Source organism: Chrysemys picta, chromosome 6 (assembly GCF_011386835.1).
Source record: "Chrysemys picta bellii isolate R12L10 chromosome 6, ASM1138683v2, whole genome shotgun sequence".
NCBI lineage: Eukaryota > Metazoa > Chordata > Testudines > Emydidae > Chrysemys > Chrysemys picta.
In genome coordinates this window covers 91,306,536-91,326,916 of record NC_088796.1, presented here as the reverse complement: position 1 = coordinate 91,326,916, position 20,381 = coordinate 91,306,536, and the positions used below count along the sequence as shown (strand labels likewise).

The window sequence follows — 20,381 nt, the reverse complement described above, 5'->3', positions numbered from 1 at the left end:
AGCCTGTACCTGTCATGACCAACAGGTCTTAAACCTGGGTAAATTCAGTTCCCAGTCAGCTGTTGGCTCCCTACTCCCACTCAGCAGCTCACTATTGACGGGACTGCATGGAGACATCATGAAACCTGAAGCTCCTTTAGGAGGCCTTTCTGGAGGAGGAGCACCAAGGAGGAGCACCTGATTGGAGGAGCACCAAGACCTCTGATTGGTCAGGACTAACTATTTAAACCCAAAAAGAGGCCCAGGAAGTTGTCGGCACAACTGGGCTCTACCTGGTTGCTACATTGGTCTTGCCTTCTTGCCTGACTTCCTTGCCATGCTCCTGATCCTTGCCCCTGGTCACCGCCTCTGATCTTTGGCTTGACTCCTGCTCCAACCACTGTACCCGGCCACCTATGTCCCAGCCCCAACAGTATCTGTCAAAACCACCAAATTCTCAAAGATTAGTACTTAGGTTGAGTGCTATGATACTATTTAACTATGTTATTGCCCCAATCAGATGGTTGGTGGGAGGTAGAGCAGGGGTTCTTAACCTTTTTCTTTCTGAGCCCCCTCTCCCATAAAAACTCCCTGGCCCATTTGTGCCATAATTATTTTTCTGCATATAAAAGCCAGGACTAGTGTTAAGGGGTAGCAAGCTGGACAACTGCCCGTGGCCTAATGCCACACGGGCCACATGAGGCTAAGTTGCTCAGGCTTCAGCTTCAGCCCTGGGGCTTGAGGCCCCAGGCCTCAGCCCCATGAGGTGGGGCTTCGGCTTTCTGCCCTGAGCCCCAGCAAGTCTAATGCCAGCTTGGCGGACCCCCTGAAACCTGCTCACAGCCCCCAGGGACCCCCAGACCCCTGGTTGAGAACCACTGAGGTAGAGTACGTAGCTTTAGCACTCCTTTTAACAAGATACAGCTTTTATTTAATTATTTTATTTATTTATTTTTGGCCAAGGTGGATTAATACTTGATTTGTGACTAATGCAAGAAAAGTATTCAAATGAAAAACAGTGAATTTGCATTGGTATTTGCAACCCCTTTTTATTTGATTTTCATGACTGAATATTTGTGCAAGTGAAATCTTGTCTGCAAGGCTGTTTTCAGAAAAGTTTGTAAATATTCACGTAAACACACATTCGCCCTGGAAATCATCACAGTGCCATCTTGAAAACTTTGTGAATGTAAGTGTCATCAAAGCTGAGAGTGGAACCAACACCATGTGACAGCAACCATCTACAGCATGTAAATATTGATTAATGAATAGTGAATAACTGGAACAGTAGTTGTGGCAAATAGTTAATGGTTTATGCATTGGATCAGTGGATTAAAAATTCAGTAAAAAGCAAAATATGGTCACAGTTTAAAAAGGAGCTATAATAATTTAATGACTTGTTAGCTAGAGTTGTACAGCCTGCTCACAATTAAGAGCATGCTTTTACTTTTTAAAACGGACTGGATTTTAAGTTTAAATTCAACATAGTTTCAGGTTCTACACTTGCTACTGAGTCTCCCTTCAGATTGGGTGGATTGGCTATATTCACTTTAAAAACAAAACACTTCTTTCTTCCTTGTTGCTGTTTAAGAGAGTCCACAAATGGGAAATTGAGCAACTAAGTCTGCGCAAAGTGCTGTAATGCACAGAGTAAACAAATGGGAAGTAGGTGGGAAGAATAAATAATTTTCTCTAATCTTTATTATTGTCACTTCAGGTGTTGTTTGTAGAAACAGCAGATAAAAAAACTTTCCAGACCCGAATGTTGATGGTGTCTATTTAACAGCTCTTTAGCAGCAGCACTTTGCATTTTGAAGTCGTCTTCTGTAACAAAAACCTTAAAAATCCTTTACAAAGAGAACTTATAATTACAGGAAAAAACTGGTGGTTATTATTAATTTGTAGCACATAAGTGTCCTAGTCAGGGCCCCGTTGTGTTAGATGTTGTACCTGTACGTGTGATGCAGAGAAGGTCATGGCCCCAAATAGCTTGCAATCAAAGTATAAATTGGGAGACAACAAACTAGTGATGAGTGGAGGAGGCCCAGGTAACAGTGAAATGATTAGTGTAAAAAAGCAGCCCAGCTGCCTAGACTCCACTTTCCCACTCACTCACATGGACACGTGTACTTTTGTTTTGCTTTAAGCATTTTCCAGTGTCTTCAGTCGTGGTTTTTCCATGGAGTGAAAGAGGGTTTACTGGTGATTTTGTGTAAATTCAGAATTATGCCATTACTGGGAGAACATCCTAGCTATTAGATTTGATAAACATATTAGGAATATTTCTCTTACCAGTGTCCATATGCAGAAAGAGAGAGGAGGTCCCTACCTCCAAGTAGCAATGAACTCTTGAGTTCTAGTCTCAACCCTGATGCTGACTTCCTCTATGTCTTTGGGCAAGTTTCTCAACCTTTCTGTGCCTCTGTTTCCCCATATCTAAAATTGGGAGTAATGGTAGCCAGCCATCTATCTTTCTCCTCCCAGGGGTATTGAGAGGAGAGAGAGCTTTATCAATATGTCTCGTGAAGGCTGAATACTTTTCCAGGAATAACTTCCTAAAGAAAATAATTTAAAATCAATCCTTTTTCCACCCCAACCAATCCTTTTTCCACCCCAACAGATTTTGAAGCAAGTTTTATACGCCTGATTGACAAAGTGACCAATGGCTCTAGGATTGAGATAAACCAAACAGGTAACTATCTCTTCTTCTCTGTTCCTTTCTTCCATGGTATGTCACTTGGAGCTGGGAGAAGGGACCTGTTTGCTGGAGGTAGACAGATTAGATGGTGGTCTGTTTCCAGAGGACCAAGTGTTAAATATACAAATGCTCTGAGATGAGTCAGAACGAGCCAAAGCCAGGAAGTTCTAAAACAGTGATTCACGTTCCATTAAGTTTGCTTTCTGCTATAATGCTGTGGCTCAGAGAAATATGAATCAGTCATAACTTGGAATTTTCTGGGAGGGGAATTCTTGGTTTGTGTCACAACTTGAATTAGTGGCAATGATTCACTAGGTGGTTGTGTCCTTCTGACAGGTTGCTTGCATTAGGAGTTGCTGCACTGGTGTAGTTACCCCAGCATAGCTACTACATGGGTGCTGTTGCTAGTGATTTTAGTTGAGATGAGATGACTCTGTTTAACTCAAGACTGTAGCCACCCGAGGTGAACCCTTGATGATTTAATATCACTAAAATTAACTTTAAATAAAAATAAAGGCTACAGTGGAGTTTCCTCTTCCTGCCACAGTATAGAAAAATTGGGGTAAGTTGCGCCAGTGTAAGCCCCATTTAACATCAGTGTAGGGCACCTGCATTGATGCATGTGCACAGGTACAGAAATCTCTAATGTAGGGAAGCCCTGAGTTAGTACTGACCTTATGCCCAGTATGGTGCAAAGGAGATACAAGCATCACTCTTTTAGTTTTATGTCTCATATAAAGGATTCCTTGCCCTCTTTTTGCTTTTGCAGGGGAGACTACTAGAATATACCTCCTCTGGGTCAGTCTTGCCATATTAGTTCCTATTGACTTCAGTGTGAACTATGCTTGCACAGAATCAGGCCTGCACAGAATCAGTAAGGCAGCTGACCTACTGGCGTGAACTCCATGCTGAGATTGCCCTGTTCCACTGGGCCAGTAATAACTCAGCTGTCTTGGAAGGTGAAAGTTGCTAGTGTAGTGTTCATTGGTCTTGATGATGGTAATTGATAGATCCCTTGGTTTATGGGTAAAACAGATACACAATGTTAAAACCTGGCCCTCCTATTCCTCCGTCCTGGAGTGCCTGGAGCTACAGAGTGAGTTGCTGAGGTAAGTGGGGTTGAGAGGAGTGCACTGGAATTGCTGCCCGGCCCTGTTGTAAATTCCTCTCTGTCCAGGAATTTACCCACTGTGGACATCATTGTGTATCAGCATGTTACCCTTCCTGAGTTTCTAGTGTGGTAATGACACTTGTTTTTCTTTGCTCTCTAAAGGTACCACCCTATATTATCAGCCTGGCCTTCTGTACGGGGGGGTGTTGGAACACGACTGCAGCCCCCACCGTAGTATTGGCTATTATTTGGAAAGTCTGCTCTGCTTGGCGCCTTTCATGAAACATCCATTAAGAATTGTCCTCAGGGGAGTAACAAACGATCAAGTAGACCCTTCAGTAAGTAACGAAACGTCATTAAATGCCCTGACAACTCTTCTCTTCTTCCCTCCCCCATCGACAAAACCCCCCACGGTATTTTTAAGTAGGATTCACCACACTCTGTTACGTTATGTCTCGGGAGCCATCAGGTTAATCAGGAAGTAAACACCACATTTCAGTCAGTGTAGTCTCCTTCAGCATTTAGACAAAACAAAATCGGGATCAGAGAAGCTAAAAATGGAAGAGACTTTTTAGATCTATACCAGGGTTTTACTGATCCAGCATCACACCCTGCCGCTGCCCTAGTTTTCCCTTTTGGGGGGCTTCTCAAAAACTACACCCAGCCAGTTGCAAGTCAACTATCCCCCCTTTTGGGGGGTCTGGTTTATTTAAGCAACATCATAGTTCAGATATTAGCATAAATCAAAATAAGTCTTTCCTCCACACCACAGTTCTTTCAGCCCCTTGCTGGGCTCAACAGCTCTTTCCAAGACCATAAGAACATAAGTGCTGCCATACTGGGTGAGACCATGGTCTAGCCCAGTATCCTGTGTCCCACAGAGGCCAGAACCAGAACTTCAGGGGGAGTGTACAGAACAAGGCAGTTGGAGTGATCCATCCTTGTTTTCCCCTCCTGGTTTCTGGCAGTCAGAGGTTTAGGGTTGCCCCGAGCAAGGGGTTGTGTGTGCCTTCTGTGAGAAGATCATAGGGCCAGATTTTAAATATGCAGATAGGCACCAAGTGAGATTTTCATAAGTGCCTCGGTGCCTAACTTCTATTGATTTAGAAAGAAATGCAAGGAGAAACCAAGAGGGAAAGAATAATATAACAAAGGGAAGTAGAGTAGACACAAGCAGGGGAACATGACAGAAGATGAGGAAGAAAGGAGAATACAACACCGAGAAATAAGGGTTGGTGGGTGATAAGGTAACACTGCAGACAAACATAAAATGAAGGGAAAGACCACTGAAAGACAGAGAGACCAAAATACAGCAAAAGGCAAAAAAATAGAAAAAGTGAAGGATGGAAGAATCAAAGCAAGGTAGACAGGACAGGTGTTTACAGAACATCTAATGCCAAAATACCCATGAATAGTTTCATTCTGTTTCTGCCCATATGTCTCCCTTCAGATTATTGCAGTTATGGCACTTGCCATTCCAGCCCCACTTTGCATCTCCCCCTACCCTGCAATCTGGTCCCATCGCTAGCTTCTAACCCAGTTTCTGACTTCAGTTCTGTGCTGCTGCTGCTGCTTCTCATCCTTTCCTGGGCAATCCTTCTAGGCTTCACATTGGGCCCTGCCATTTGTCCCCCCACCAAGTTTGCTTTTCCTAATCTTAAGGATGAGAGAGGTTGATTCTCCAGAGTACTATAAAAAGAGGAAATTGTCTCTAAAGTTTTGAGGGGCTGTTTCTGTGAAGTAGGAATGCTTCTTATTGTTTGCATTGTGCAGAATTGTACTGATGCTAAAGTGAAGCCCACAGTTCATTTGAAACAAATGTCATGCAACAGTAATTCAATTATAGTAGCAAAAGTGTTGTACATAATTTACTTAGCTGCCTTACAGTTACAAGCCAGTTTGCAGAAAGGAAACAGCCTGATTGTTCAGAAAGAAGCTAATAAGAACACAAGTTCAAATGGCTCTTTGAAATTAGCCCCAGTTGCCATGAACTGCGTTAGTGACAGTTCAGTGCTCCATCTAAATAGTCTTATTAGGGAAGAGGGGTGAGGAAAACATATGGGTAAAAATGCTGAGATAATGTCAGTTTAAAAGCTATTGGCTGTCAGAGAACTGGTGTTTTCTTTCAAATGTACGTTGGAGACTCCCATCCTTCCTGTGATTAGATTAAAGGGATGCTTTCAGCTGGAAATCTAACCAGTTTAAAAATGCACTGAGTACAGTTGCAGGTGTTAGACTGGCCCTTCAGTCTCCCAGCCAGTATTTATGGTTTACAACTACGTTTTCTTGTTGTTTTAAAAAAATGTTTTATTTTCCTTGTTCCTTTGTAAGTATCCATATAAATGGGAGGAGAAACGGAAACTGGGTATTAGAGCTCTGTGGAGAAAGGTAATTCCATGTCATGGAGGATTTTAATCTTTAAAAAAAAAAAACCCATTTGGAATGGGGGGGGGGGGAATTGAACTTCTCTGTGTAGGAGAATGGAGTACCAGGTTTGGGACAGTACACTTGGTGGGCTGCCGCAGACCCTGGGAGACCCAGTCTACTGAGGAGCAATGGTCTTTGGGAGCCAGTTGTTCTCAGCTCCATGTCGGCACACCAGATTTGCTGCTGAAGAGCCAAGAACCTGAAAGGCCAAGCTTCTCAACAGGCTGCCAGGTGGGGGAGCTGCCAGGAAACCTGGAACATTCCACAAAACGTTTTAAATTAGACAATTTGGCATTCTCGCACAGAAAAATGTTCCATCAGAGAATTTCCAAAGAGCGTTATTAGTTATACACGATGGGCTGTCAAATGGCACAGAATGAAATTGAAAAAAGAAATGTTTTTCTCTCATCTTTCATTTTCTGCTATTTTAGATATTCGTTGAACCAATAATGTTTAAAAAAAAAAAAATCAAAGGCAATTTTACTTTAAATTGCCCCCCTTTAACTGTGATGGAGAAAATCTTCCCTGTAGAATTCACTGGGCAAGAGCACCCCAACTTGAATGCTGTTTTCAAGTAAGCTTTGACACACATCTAAACATTTAGGCCTGATTCAGGAAAACACATCCTTGTTGAGATGGGACTTAGGCCTTGTCTGTACGCAGACATTGCATCAGTTTCAACTAAAGTTGGTCCAAAAATCCAAGTGCTAGTTAAACCCATGCAAACCCCCTGCATGGACACTCTTGCATTGATCGACTTACTGGCATAAGCCAGGTTTAAGAGTGTCTATTCAAGGTTTTTCACTTGTTTAGCTAAAATTATTTAAAAATACCCCTCTTGTCACACCAATGCAATTGTGTGTGCTTCAATGCTGTCCTGAATAGAGGTCTTTGTGGGTAAATATAGTTTTAGTCTTAAATGGACTTGGTTTTGATTATTTTATAAGCAGATGGTGCCTGGAACTGTGCGTGGAAAAGCTACAGTGGACATTTGTTCAAAAAATGGTGTTCTAGTTTATCCATCTGCATATCTGGCTCCAAGACTCAGTCTGTTTATTAAAAAGAGCAAATTAACTTTAACATATTATGGATAGTTTAAAATTTGCTTTAAAAAATGCTTCCCCCCCACTGTAATTAGCATGAGAAGAGAATCTCTCCATCACAGTTTAATATGTGGACAAGAAAGAGAGCCGCCTCTGTGTATTGAGGAAGCTTTTTCCATTGTAGTTGACAATGGGACGTTATCGTTTTTTGTGATCTAACATCTTTACGCTGGGGTCGGCTGGCCTGAGCTGAGTGGGAAGCTTCCCCAAGTGAGTATAACCAATCTCGTCCTCACTTGCAGAATCTAAGCTTTCATTGTAAAAATCAACCCCCCAAACTCCTTGATCCCAGCCTTTACAGCTGTGAAGAAAATCTTAAAACATTAACCACTGTTGTGGCGAGGGCAGTTGCTGCTGTTACACTGTCAGGCCTGTAGGGGAAACCCCACTCATTCTGCCTCAGTTCAGCTGCAGAGCAAGTGAGTCGGAGGAGTAGCTGCAACAGTCCCTGCTGATTCCTCCAGCTAGGGTGACCAGATGTCCCGATTTTATATGGACAGTTCGGATTTTTGGGTCTTTTTCTTATACAGGCTCTTATTACCTCCAGCCCCCGTCCCGATTTTTCACACTTGCTGTCTGGTCACCCTACCTCCAGCTCTCTACACTTGGCTGGTGAACGAGGAGAATGAAGATCATTTGCTCATCTGGTTCACCTCCCCTGGGCCAGGCTTGTTCCCTCCCCACCCCTTGCTATCCTCACACTGGTTGGTCCAGGCCAGGCCTGGAGCACTCCTGCTCCTCATACCTTTCAGTTGCCTTCCATGGCTGACCCCAGCTGCAGCCTCTTGCTGAGCTCTAGCTGTTTTCTCCCTTGGCCTAGGAAGAGGAGCAGCAGGTGCCTGGCTTCTTATCCCCCTCCAAGGGAGGGCCAAAGACCTCACCATATCCAATAGGTCTTCCCTAAACAAGGGGAGAAGGGGTACAGCAGAAACTCCTCCTTCTGCCAGGGAAGGTGCTACTAGTGGAGCAGTTGGGAGGAGAGGTAATACCTCCCATAGGTGGAGGACTTGTGGAAAGACTCCCCTGAGCTGTGGATCTGGCCCATAGTGCCTTGGATGCAAAAGCATCTTTCTGACTGTGCGCGCACGCATACCCATCACCCACCATTGGGGTGAAACAAACAGCTGTTTAGCAGCAGGCAGCAACACTGTCTAACCATTGGCAGGAAGTGGAGGATACTGAAGCCAATTGAACTGCAGGGAAAATGTCCCAGACTGGATGGATGCTGAACCCAGATAGTGACACCCCCACTGTTGCAAGTGACATGACTAAGAGTTTTACTTAAGTTTTACATGTTGCCAGAAAGACAGCATCCCTAGCTGCAGAGTGCACCTAACACCATGCTGGTGTAATCAGAGAAATTGCAGAATTTACCTTCCCACTCTCTCTCCTGGGTCACACAGGTCATGCTCCACAATACTCTGGATTTTGCATGGTGGTCTGACCAGACCTGCCACTTCTTATCTTGTGAGATTTGCCAAACTCATATCCAGAGTTGGTGTAGCTACAGACCACTCAAAATAGCCCTGGGCGACTCAGATGGGCACCGTGCCTCTTTATGAAGTGGAGGAGATGGCATCTCACCAGTATAACATGCAAACAAGGGGAAAACAGATCGGGATTATCCTGACATACTGCAAATGTATCGTGGCTGCAGTAATCTGATTTTAAAATATATACCCGTAACAATTCCTTAACCTCATCTGGGCTCTTGAGTGCTAACATTACAAGATTTGGGTTCCAGGACTTTATAATTGAAATGTTGTTCACACTGGCATGAAGTTGATTATACAGGGTTCTAGCTGGGGAGCAATTAAAAAGTGAACCCTCCAATAATCTGTTTAAATTCAACAGCTGTTTGTAATCCCCTCTTAAAACATGAAAACAAAATTTTTCCCTGCTGACTTTTTGTCCTTTTCTGTTTTCTAAATCCTGTTTTCCTGTGTTTCTATTGCTGCAGGAGGCAGTCTGACTCTCTGCCAACATGCCAGCATTATCTGTGTTAGCAGGGATGGGCACTGTGTTGAGGAGAGTTTTAACTAATGGCTGTCTAGGAGAAGGAGGATCACCTATCGTTGTGGTTTACTTTGGTTGTCATCTCATTAAAATGGTGGTTTTTAAAATGTTTCTTGGCAAGTGAATAGCTTTTTAAAATGATTTTGCTTTCTTAATACAATAAAAGGAAAAATGAGGAAACATTTGGTCACAGACACTAACCTGTATAAGTGTAACCACTGGACAGAGGTATTAATTCTGGCAGCATTTTTGTAATGCAGTCCTGAGTTTTGTTATGGCTGCCAACCCTTGGTAGAGCATGACAGTGTATTGCGGTTTACAGCTAAGGCTCTGGTGATGGAACAGCTCCCATCCAAGGATGCTCAGGAGGAGGGATGGTTGTATGATTTAGGGATTTAGAAGATCTGGGTTCAATTCTCAGCTTTGCTCAGACTTGTGTGACATTGGGCAAAATCCTTAATCTATCTGTGTCATGGGAATAATAGTCCTTCTTTGGGCCCCAACACTTGTCTTTTCTATTTAGATTGTAAATGATTTGGGAGAAGGACGGTCTATATTATGTGTCTGTACAGTGCCCAGTACAATCCTGATCTTGTTTGGGGACTACAGTATTACAATAATTCTTGCAGTTGAAGACAAACTTGGACTTTAAGCTGATCTGCTCCCATGGTGTGGTCATAACATGCTTTCCCCATAGTTACCTCCTCCAGGAGTATTTTGAACCCAGTGGATTGCAAAAGGGGGTTTCCTAGCTTGCACAGTAGAACTGTTCTTTTTACCAGAACTAGAACACTTTCTTAAAAGAGAGAGAAGCATTGTGTAACTCTCATGTAACCCAGATAACTTGTCAGGATTTCAGGAGGACTTTGAAAACTTTAGGCACCCGTGTGTGTATAAATAAACAAAACTATGCTAAAAGAATCATATTTGATTATCTGTATCATGATGTTCATGCACAAGGGGGCTGAATTAAGGGTGCACAGGCAACCTTAATTTTGTCATTTCCTAACTTTAGTCCTCAACTTTGCAAGTCTAACATTCTTTTATTATAGTTTTTTGCATGCATCATCCTAGGTTTTTAAAAAACAAAACAAAAACAAATTCCATCATGTGGCATCATATCAACACCCACGTTGCTCAGAAATAGGGTTTGAACCTTTAGATCCACGTGGAAAATGTCTGCCATTTGAGCTAGCAGAATAACTGATAGATGATTGCAACCTACTTCTGCTATGTGGGCCAGCTACTAGCTGGTGATGGGGTGCTCTTTTGCCAGTGGATTTCACAGATATTTGCTGCCAGCTGAGAAACGGTGAGACTCTGGAATCTGGCTTCCATTGCAGATATTGGAGGGGAGTGGGTTCTAGTTGTGGGGAGAGATAGCTCAGTGGTTTGAGCATTGGTCTGCTAAACCCAGGGATGTGAGTTCAATCCTTGAGGGGACCACTTAGAGATTTGGGGCAAAATCAGTACTTGGTCCTGCTAGTGAAGGCAGGGGGCTGGACTCAATGACCTTTCAAGGTCCCTTCCAGTTCTAGGAGATAGGATATCTCCATTAACTTAATTTAATAGTGGTCACAGACCACCTGGCCTATCCTAGTCCTGTCTCTTCCAATCCCAGTGTCACTCTCCTTACCCAGACAGTCCCAGTTTCCCTCTGGGGGCTTCCTGTCTGAATTCCAGTCTCTCCTCATCCATCTCTGGTCATTCTCTCTGCTGCTCTCCCAGGTCTGGCTCTTGTCTTCTCTGCATTCCATTCACGGAGCTTCCTCAATGCTGCCTGGGCGCCAGCAGGAGGAGCTTTGAGAGCAAAGAACAGATGGTCTCCCTGCTCTCAATTCTGGTGCCCAGTGCCACAGCTGCCAAGAGTAGCAATTGCAGGGAAGGCCCTGCTCAGCCATCGACTTGGAGCATGCCCAGTGCAGATGGACTGTTCAGAGGACTGCCAAACTCTTAAGTCTCTACCAAACATATCCAAACTGAAACTATTCCCAGGCTCATAACTTGGCCAAATTCGGGGGCTGTTTTCCCACAGAACCAGCAAAAGGAACATCCCTGACACCAGGGTGAGCTCCCCGCCATCTTCCCCCTGCCTGATTTAAATTAATGGAGATATCCTATCTCCTAGAACTGGAAGGAACCTTGAAAGGTCATCGAGTCCAGCCCCCTGGCTTTGCTAGCAGGACCAAGTACTGATTTTGCCCCAGATCCCTAAGTGGCCCCCTCAAGGATTGAACTCACAACCCTGGGTTTAGCAGGCCAATGCTCAAACCGCTGAGCTACCCCTCCCCCCAACTAGTCCCTGCTCCAAAGTCTGGAGGTGCTAAGGTTTCTCAAAGAAATGGGTGTAAGAATTTAATGTGCACAAAACATGTTTTTCTTTAACCTCATTCTGAAAAGCAGCTGCATTGTTTTTGCTGCAACTTTCAAACAATTGAAAGTGCACACATCCGGCATGGGAAATTTCAGTCCAAACAGTTAAAGTGTGGGCAGAGTTATAAGCAACTGAAAACAGGGTCTTATAATGAGAAGTTTCAGGCAACCTTAATAGTAGGCAGCACCATCAGCTGTGCCTATAATATGTATGTATTGTTAGTCTGGAGGGCCCATCCCTGTTAGACTGCTCGTAATTGACCATCCTTTACAAACATTTACATGATTCTTTAACTCTCTTTGAACATAAATATTGCCTGTTTCATTTCATGGTAGTAAAGAGGTTGGCTTTTTGTGCTTTATTCTAGGTGGATGTACTTAAGGCAACAGCTCTGCCCTTGCTGAAAAAATTTGGAATCGATGGTGAAGGTTTTGAACTGAAGGTAATAATTTTTAATGTTGGCTGAAATGACATTTTGCCCTGGTTACCCAGGACTACGTGTTTCCTGCCCTATTTTGTCTTTAGGAGATGTACTATCTCATTAGGTTTTAATAAATGTGTTACTAAAAATTCTTTGCCCATCTTGTTGGCCTTTTAGGGCTTTAGCAAAGCCAGAGTCCAGGAGTGTGCAGTGGGGGAGAAATGCCAAGATTATTGAGTGGGAGAGGTTGGAAGACGGCAATAATAGTCATTCTCCTTCCTCTCCATGTTCTCCTGCCTCCCCAAAAAAGGTCGGCATCGTTTCCTCCTCTTCAATCCATTCAGTTTCCATCTCCCTTTGCTTACACTTCTGACCCCTCGGTACTGATAGTGGGATTATCTCTCTCCTCCCCCATTTCTCCATCCCTTACCATTAGTGCAGACAGACAACCACTGAATCCACAGTCTTATGCAAATTCAGGGCTGCCTCCAATTTGGGGAGGCGTCTCCCCCACAGTCCACTAATTATTGTACCTTTGGCAGATCCCAAAATGTGGGTCTGAGCTGGGTTAGGGATTGGGTAAGGAGAAGAAATTGTGATCCCTCCAAACTTAACCTTATTTAAAGAAAACAAAACAAATACCCTTCCGCACTGTTTCCTGCCAGACAGGAGTTCCTAACTATTAGCTGGCTTTTTTTTTAACACTTACTTAGTGTGCACATGGGTTAATTATTTTAAATATTTGCTGTTTCTGACAGACTGAAACATCTGTACCCTTATTGCTTTCTGTTTGGTTAATGAGGATGAGTTGCGGATTTGATTTAGTCCTTTGCATGCTAAGCATCTGAGAATCTTCATTAAATTCCTTCAGAAGCAAGTCATTTCTCCAGAACCAGTGCACAGATCTGCTTTTATTATTCCTTTCACTTAATGTCCAATGGAGATTTCTCAGTGGCAGGCATTGTCCATCCTATTTTAAATTAGATAGAGAATGATCTTTACCTCTTGGTGTAAATTAGCTCTAGCATCTCCATAGGTGTTAGCGTTGCCTTTCCTGTATTCATGTGACACTGGCCTCTACTGTTAATGTTCTAGTATAAGTGGAATAAAAGTCATCTGTTTGAATTTGTAGATGTCTTCTTTCATTTGTTTGCTAACCTGTTTGCTCCTTTTTTACTGTGGTGGCCAGATAACTAGAAGAGGAATGCCCCCCAAAGGAGGTGGGGAGGTGATATTTGCCTGTCCAGTTAGGAAAGTCTTGCGACCCATTCAGTCTACAGACCCTGGCAAAATCAAACGGATCAGAGGAACCGCGTATCTTTTTTTTTTTTTCTCTGTGTTTTTTTTCATTAACCTTCTGCGGATAGCAATTTATCATGTGGTTCAGTGTACACCAGAGTAATATAGATACATATTGCTGTGCTTATCACACAGGTTATTGGATTGCAGCATAACAGTATGAAGTCCTTATCCAAAACTCAACAGGAAACAAGTAAATAAAAAAATGAAAACCGATGATAAGGGTGTTTTTTTTCTTTTACCAGAAATGCTTAGGTAGCAAGGAAAATAGAAACGCTTTCCCATCACTTACTCTTTCTTCAGCATGGAAGACTGGACTAGATGACATCTCAAGGTCCCTTCCAACTCTACATCTGTATGATTCTGTGTCGTGTAGCAATACCAAAAAGGGAACCTCACTATTAGATTTATTTAAAAAAAAAAAAAAACTTAATTGGTTTATTGTAGGTTGACCTGTTAGGCTCCTTTCTTTTAATAGGGATTATACTAAATGTACGTAGGGTGAGAGCCTAAATTTAAGCTCAGTTTGTACTGCACAGCACACACGTGCATTTATGCCACTTCTGTGTTACTAGTATAGTCTGTTAGCTCTTAGACCTCCAATAATACAGACAGGGATGGAAGTGGATGATGTGTAATGCAAGGGAAGTGGTACACTATGGCAAAATACAAGCTCATACTGTGCAAGCATATGGAGCAGACCCTCACGTTTAGTGCTTTCTTTCCTCTTGTTTTTCACACTGTATCTTTCTCAAACCTTCTGTTCCTGCCGTATTAAGACAATAAGAAGTTAACTCAATCAGAAGTGTAGTTATTCTCTTCCCTTTGGGGGAAACAGTGTGGAGTTCACTCCCATGAGCATTGTGTAACTTGTAGCTCAGTATGTAACTATAAACTTAAAAAAAAAAAGTCCCAAACAATCCAGTTTCCATCAGCCTGAAGGGAAAGCTGGAGCAGAGACAGGTTTCCTGCCAGAGGCATTGACTTACAGTGCATTCACCTTTTACTTGTGGCACTTTCTCATTATCTCCCTTGTGATGTACACGAGAATGGATCACTTTGTCCAGAATCTCAAATTGCAGTGTTGGGATTGGTACATTCTCACCAGACTGAAAGAGTCTGTTGATTCAGTTATATACTGTAAGATCAACAAGGATGCAGCTAAGTGTTTGATTGCATTCCACTCTTTGTCACAGTCTTTCCAGAACAGTGACTTGCATGAAGAGAACAGTTTCTCCATGCCTCTGTCACCTCCACCCTGTATATTTATATGTTGTTTTGTCAATTCACACACAGATACGTGGTCATAATCTTAACATCCCCTTTTCCTTTCTTGCCCATGTTTCAATGCACCATCACAGGTCAGCTACGCTGGAATTGGCCCTCCCCTTTTTAAATCTGGCCTTTTTTATTTCCCTGAGCTTGCTCACTCTTAACAGACTCAGTGGCAGGATGTTGCCTCTGTCAAGCCAGATGAAAAACAATATCGTTCAAGTGTAGTGAGTGGCTGTTTCTCAGGCATTTTAATTTCTATCCGTCGGGAAGAACATGAATATTCTGGGCTTTTGAACATGGGTTTCTCCCCAACATACAGTGGGGCAGTATTGCTTCCTTGAAACTATGGATAGAGCGATCACTGTTACTGCTTTATTGGAAAAATCTGAAATATTTTAAAAAGCATGGCAGGAGGCCGTTGGAGATAAACTCCAATTCCATGACTAGGGATCATTTTGGAGAGAGGATTTCTTTGTTTAAAGATTTGGTATCCCACTTCTGTAAAGGTGAGAGAGATCTGAAACCCTCTCCCCTAGAGGAGGTCCTCCAGCAAAGCCCGGGAAGACCAGAGCTCACTTTGTTGATATTTCTAAGACACAAAAACAAGAAGAACCCCACCCACCCCACTAGTCCTTTAAAAGGGTAGGACAAAACCACAACTATTCAGGCCTGCGCACATTAAAAAAAGCAAAAGGTAATGCAGCCCTTTTAAAAAAATATCCTTTGAAGGTCACCTTTTAAGACAGGAGTTTTCTTAGTTATAATGGGGGGAGGGGGTCTTCTGTACAGGCTTCACTGTCAAAATCAGAGAATTATAAAAAGAGTGTAGAAAGCAATAAGAATGCATGCAGCTATAGAAAAGTATAAATGCAGGTTGAAAGATGGGCTGGCATCCATGAGTGGACATAGATTGCAAAACCAAATATCCAAAAGAATGTATTGAAACCTCTTTGTGCATTAGCCATCTTTCTGGTTTAAAGTACCTTCCTATTATAATAAATTCCTTGACTTCATAACATAGGTATTCTGTCAGAGTGTCGCCACAGATAGCAAACAGAATCGTGGATTCAGCAAGAAGCATCCTAAATAAGTTTATACCAGATATTTATATCTACACAGATCACATGAAGGGGACCAGTTCTGGAAAGTAAGTATTGAGGATTCCAAGGAATCTAACTTAAAATCATACTAATGTTTTTTTAAGTTTGATATTTTGGACTAAAGTATGCTGTCAAGTTTGATAGTGCATTGAATCTTTAAGACCTGGTCATCTGTTTTGCTGTTTAATGAATGAGTCTTTACAAGAAAAATGAACTACTTGATTGTGCAGGTCCTCAAAATATTGTCTAGATTTATGTAGTGTGCTTCTTAACTATGCAATGTAACATTACAGTACATCCAATGAAGGTAACATTTCCTTGAGTGCTTTCTTGGGTGTTTAATTTGTTGTTTCAGTCTAGCACTGCGTATAAGGTATGACAAAAGTTCAGTGAGTGGAGTAGGTATGGTGTGAAGGCGCCGATTCGAATCCGATTATAGCCTTCTTGTTGGAAATGGTGATGCCTGCAGGGTGAGACCAAACAATTTAAATAAAGCAAAACTCATTACTGACCTATACATGGTAACGTTTTTTCCCCATACACACTTCAATTGTGAAGTCTGATGCCTAGGAACTGAATGAGAGCAAGCATGTAAAAGTCATTCTACTAATACATTTTATTGATCTGGTTCATTAGCAAAACGTGAACGTGAAGCAAGGTGGAGATATTGTAGTTCTGACATAGCATGACAAACTGAGGAACTGTTTTGTTAAGACCTGCCAAATTCCAGTAACTTGTCATTTGTGGGTGAAGGTGTAGGAAACCTTGAATAACTGTCTCTAGCCTTTCCTGTTCCTAATATGCACAACATCCCGAAAAAACACTGTTCCAGTCATTTTCTCTTTCACTTGCTTAAACGATGCACTCTTTTTTTTAGTTGTTGGTGACCACAGGGAAGGGGAAGTGCTTTAATTGAAAACAGGCTGGTAATTGGAAGATAAAGGAATAAAAGAGTATTGTGCATGGTTATGTGGTGGCATGAATGATCACCTGCAAAACTGTTTATTTCTCCAAAAGATTCAAAAGGCCAATGTGTTGTAAACAGTGTGGAGGACACGTGAACTTTTGCTTTAGTCTCACTCACTCACTCATGCCCGTCACCCCAATCAGGGTATCGGCTGCCAACCACGGATCTCCAGAGTCCTCCATCCTGGGCCATTTGTTCTAGCTGGTTCCAGGTATAGCCCATTTTTATCCTATCAGCCTGAAGGTCGCGTCACCAGGTGTTTCTTGGACGGCCTCTTTTCCGCTTGCCTTGGGGGTTCCACCGCAATGCCTGTCTAGTGATGTTGGTTGGCTGCTTGCGTAGTGTGTGTCCTATCCAGCCCCTCCTTCTAATTTCTTCCTCTGCCGGAAGTTGACAGGTCCTCTCCAAGAGGTAGGTGTTGCTGATGGTGTCTGGCCAGCAAATCTGGAGAATCCTTCTAAGGCAACTATTTATGAAGGTCTGGATCTTCCTGGTGGTTGTTTTAGTTGTACAACATTCATCTTAATCCTCTTCATTTTAGTTCAGAAGGATGCTGTGATGATCCTGGAACCATGTGCCTCCCAACCAATCAGTGCTCTCTGTGCCTACTTGGACAACATGAAGCTTACTCCCTGTGTGTGGGGTGCGTCGCTTTTTTCATGTCCAGAATACAGCAACAGCTCTCCTGTCAACAGTCGTCTCTGTCCAGCTTGCGTCCATCTTGTCTCGCTAATGCCTAGTAGGGTCAGGTTGTTGCTCCTCATCTCTGCTGCGACCTGCGCCGTCTTTCTTAACTCCTACATGGTCCTCACGTTCCATGTACCGATGGTAATCCTCCTGGTTGCAAGAAGGGTAATCGGCTTAGTGGCTTCCTTGCGACTTTCACCATCCAGCGTCATGCGTCTTCGAGTTGAAGACCCTTCTTTTTCCAGGCTAAAAGTCTCTGTTATCTCTATTTTTGGCATTTCTGTAGCAAGTTAATTTTTTACGGGGTGGAATTGCTAGCCCCACGCCCAACCCTCCTCCTTTATCCTGACTTGGGACAGGCAGATGGCCCCAAAGGACCTCTCTTGTGGAGTTTTTGCTTTAGTGCTGACGCCTATTGTATGTCATGAAAACTGTGCCATGTTTTTGGATGCATGCCCAGGGGCCCTGCTGAAGTCTAAGGGAGCCCTGTATATGCATCCAAGGGCAGAACGTGGTACTCATACCTGTTCTTCAGTACGGATTTGTAGTTGGTAAAATAGCATCATCACAATAATATACTTAATACCGTAGTCAGTGTGCCCTGCTTGCATCTCTTCCTTAACCACCAGGTCTTTCTTGTAGTGGCTCCCTTTTGCCTACTGTCTTGCCAGAGCTTGCATTCTTAGAACTGCTTCCCACTTAATGATTGCCAAGTACCTTCCCCCTCCATCTCAGAAAACTCTGTCCAGCTCCATAAGCCCACAATTTGCTCTCTTCTGTGATTTCTCTCTGAGTCTTCTATTGCAAGTGCTTTGGGACCCAGAGTCCGACAACTTGTGGGTAGGAAGGGTGGCTTAGTGGATGGGGCATTGGGTTGGGACTTAAGAGAAGTGGGCTTTGTTTGCAGCTCAGCCACAAGACACCCTGTGTGACCTTGGGCAAGTCATTTGATCCAGTCTGTGTCTCAGTTCCCCACCTGTAAAATGAGGGTAATACTTCCCTAGTTCATAAGGGTGTTGAGGATAAAATCCGTAAATGGTTTTGAAGCACTTGGATATTGTGGTGATGAGGGCCATATAAGTGCCTAGCTTGCTGGGTGCATTTTACCCCTCGTTTGGCACCTTGTACATGTAAACTGTATGTAAATCAAATACTTTGTGTTGGATTTTCAGAAACATTGAATATCAACATCTCCAGTCATTGCTGCTGGGAACTGCCAAGGGCTCAGCAGCTGAAAAGTGAAGTCCTTTGTACTTATGGTGCCTTTGAGTCAGAACAGCTCAAAGCTCTTTGCGTTAGATTATGGATAAAAATTCAAAAGCATCTAACAAGGTGCTTCTAATGAGTTAGGCTGCTGTCACCCCTGAAAATGGAATTTAAGTGATTTGGAAAGTGTTAGCCTGTAGCTGGTTATGTTTGCAAGTCTAAAAATCTGCACAGAATAGTTGTTGACTATAACCTACTTTATTGCTTGTTTCAGACAGTTTCTTTTGTCATTCCACCACACTTCACTTAACACTCCTGGAGACTAGGTATTGTGGCTCAAGGTATTAACAGTAAGCCAAGGTTATGAACCCTTTCACTTCTGAGGCATGATTTTACCTGACAGCAAAGTGGTAAAAAGAAGTGAACTGAGACAAACTCCTTTTAGACCGGTCTGCATTGTAAAATACTATGGCATTTGGCACCTGGGTTGATAGCCTTTGCAGAGAAGGGTTAAGGACTTAATGGGCCTGGATCCTGAACTCCCCTCATTCTTACAATTGGTTCCTCGGTCTTGGTTGGCACAAATTAGCAAGGTAGCACGTGGAAGCCTACCCTGTCATTTCCAGCATTGTCCTTGTCTTGGGGATAAATAAGATTAGCAATGACTGATCAAGCACATGTACACCATCCTGGATTTTGACTTCCAAGGTAAAAAGGATTGCGGAGTCCTTCCTCTATACCAGCATCTTCAGGAAATCTAGCATCTTAGCCTCTTTCACAACCCCTAAAGCACCTCTGAAAAGGGGAACGAGAAATCCTCTGAGTTGTATTCCTCTGTTTATATGTCTGGGGACTTGCACCAGAAAGTTCATCAATGCAAAGGGTAGCAGATGCCCTTTGCAACTACAGGAGGAATTAGCTCTTCATTTGTATGAGCCAAATCCATTATCACCCTGTGCAGGTTTTGCTAATTTATGAAAGCTAGAGAGCATGTTTACTAACGGAGCACTGTCGTGGTTGCTAGCCACCAAGAAATGACATCCTTTGGCATTGTTCCCATCTTACTTTCCAGATGCTCTTTCTGTCTCTGTTCCAACTAGGAGGGTAAGAAGAAAGGACATGTCTTAATATACGTCCCACATCGCTCTGTAAACACAGACAGTTAGATATGGGTGGGATCACTACTGTTGTGCAATTCCTTGTGTGTTCCACACACTCTTGAAACTCCCTTTTGGGAGGATCTAGATGACGGTGTTACCATATATATGGAGATATACCTATCTCATAGAACTGGAAGGGACCTTGAAAGGTCATCAAGTCCAGTCCCCTGCCTTCACTAGCAGGACCAAGTACTGTCCCTGACAGATTTTTTTGTTTTTGTTTTTTTGTTTTTTGTTGGTGACCCAGATCCCTAAATGGCCCCCTCAAGGATTGAACTCAACCCTGGGTTTAGCAGGCCAATGCTCAAACCACTGAGCTATCCCTCCCCCCTGTTCTGCAGTAGTGCTGGCAAATAAGCTGCCGTAGAAAGAAACAACTGGCCAAGAGTGCATCAGTTTAACTCTACATGGCCTGTTGCTGGGGTGTGCGATGTGTAGGGTTGTGGGTGGGGAGAAAGCAATACGAGTACTTTCTCCTGGGGGGCTGGGGTGGAGAAGCTGCAGTAGTGGTTCAACAGTAGTGCGTGGTAGAATGGGGCTGATTTTACTGCTTTGCTC

General features: G+C 43.1%; 1 protein-coding gene across 4 annotated transcripts in view; it reads left to right on the top strand.

The window, feature by feature from the left end:
• The window catches only part of RCL1 (RNA terminal phosphate cyclase like 1), a 110,356-nt gene that overhangs the window by 67,164 nt on the left and 22,811 nt on the right, over nucleotides 1-20,381 (top strand). For 2 of the 4 annotated variants that reach the window (XM_042850641.2, XM_005296791.5), the window contains 5 exons: nucleotides 2,600-2,671; nucleotides 3,951-4,126; nucleotides 12,076-12,150; nucleotides 13,319-13,443; nucleotides 15,725-15,850. In XM_042850641.2, coding sequence (XP_042706575.1) covers nucleotides 2,600-2,671; nucleotides 3,951-4,126; nucleotides 12,076-12,150; nucleotides 13,319-13,443; nucleotides 15,725-15,850 — 574 coding nt within the window. Of the gene's footprint in view, nucleotides 1-2,599; nucleotides 2,672-3,950; nucleotides 4,127-7,200; nucleotides 7,529-9,278; nucleotides 12,151-13,318; nucleotides 13,444-15,724; nucleotides 15,851-20,381 lie in introns of those variants that run through there. The other 2 variants (XM_008166013.3, XM_065550426.1) reach the window with 2 other exon arrangements.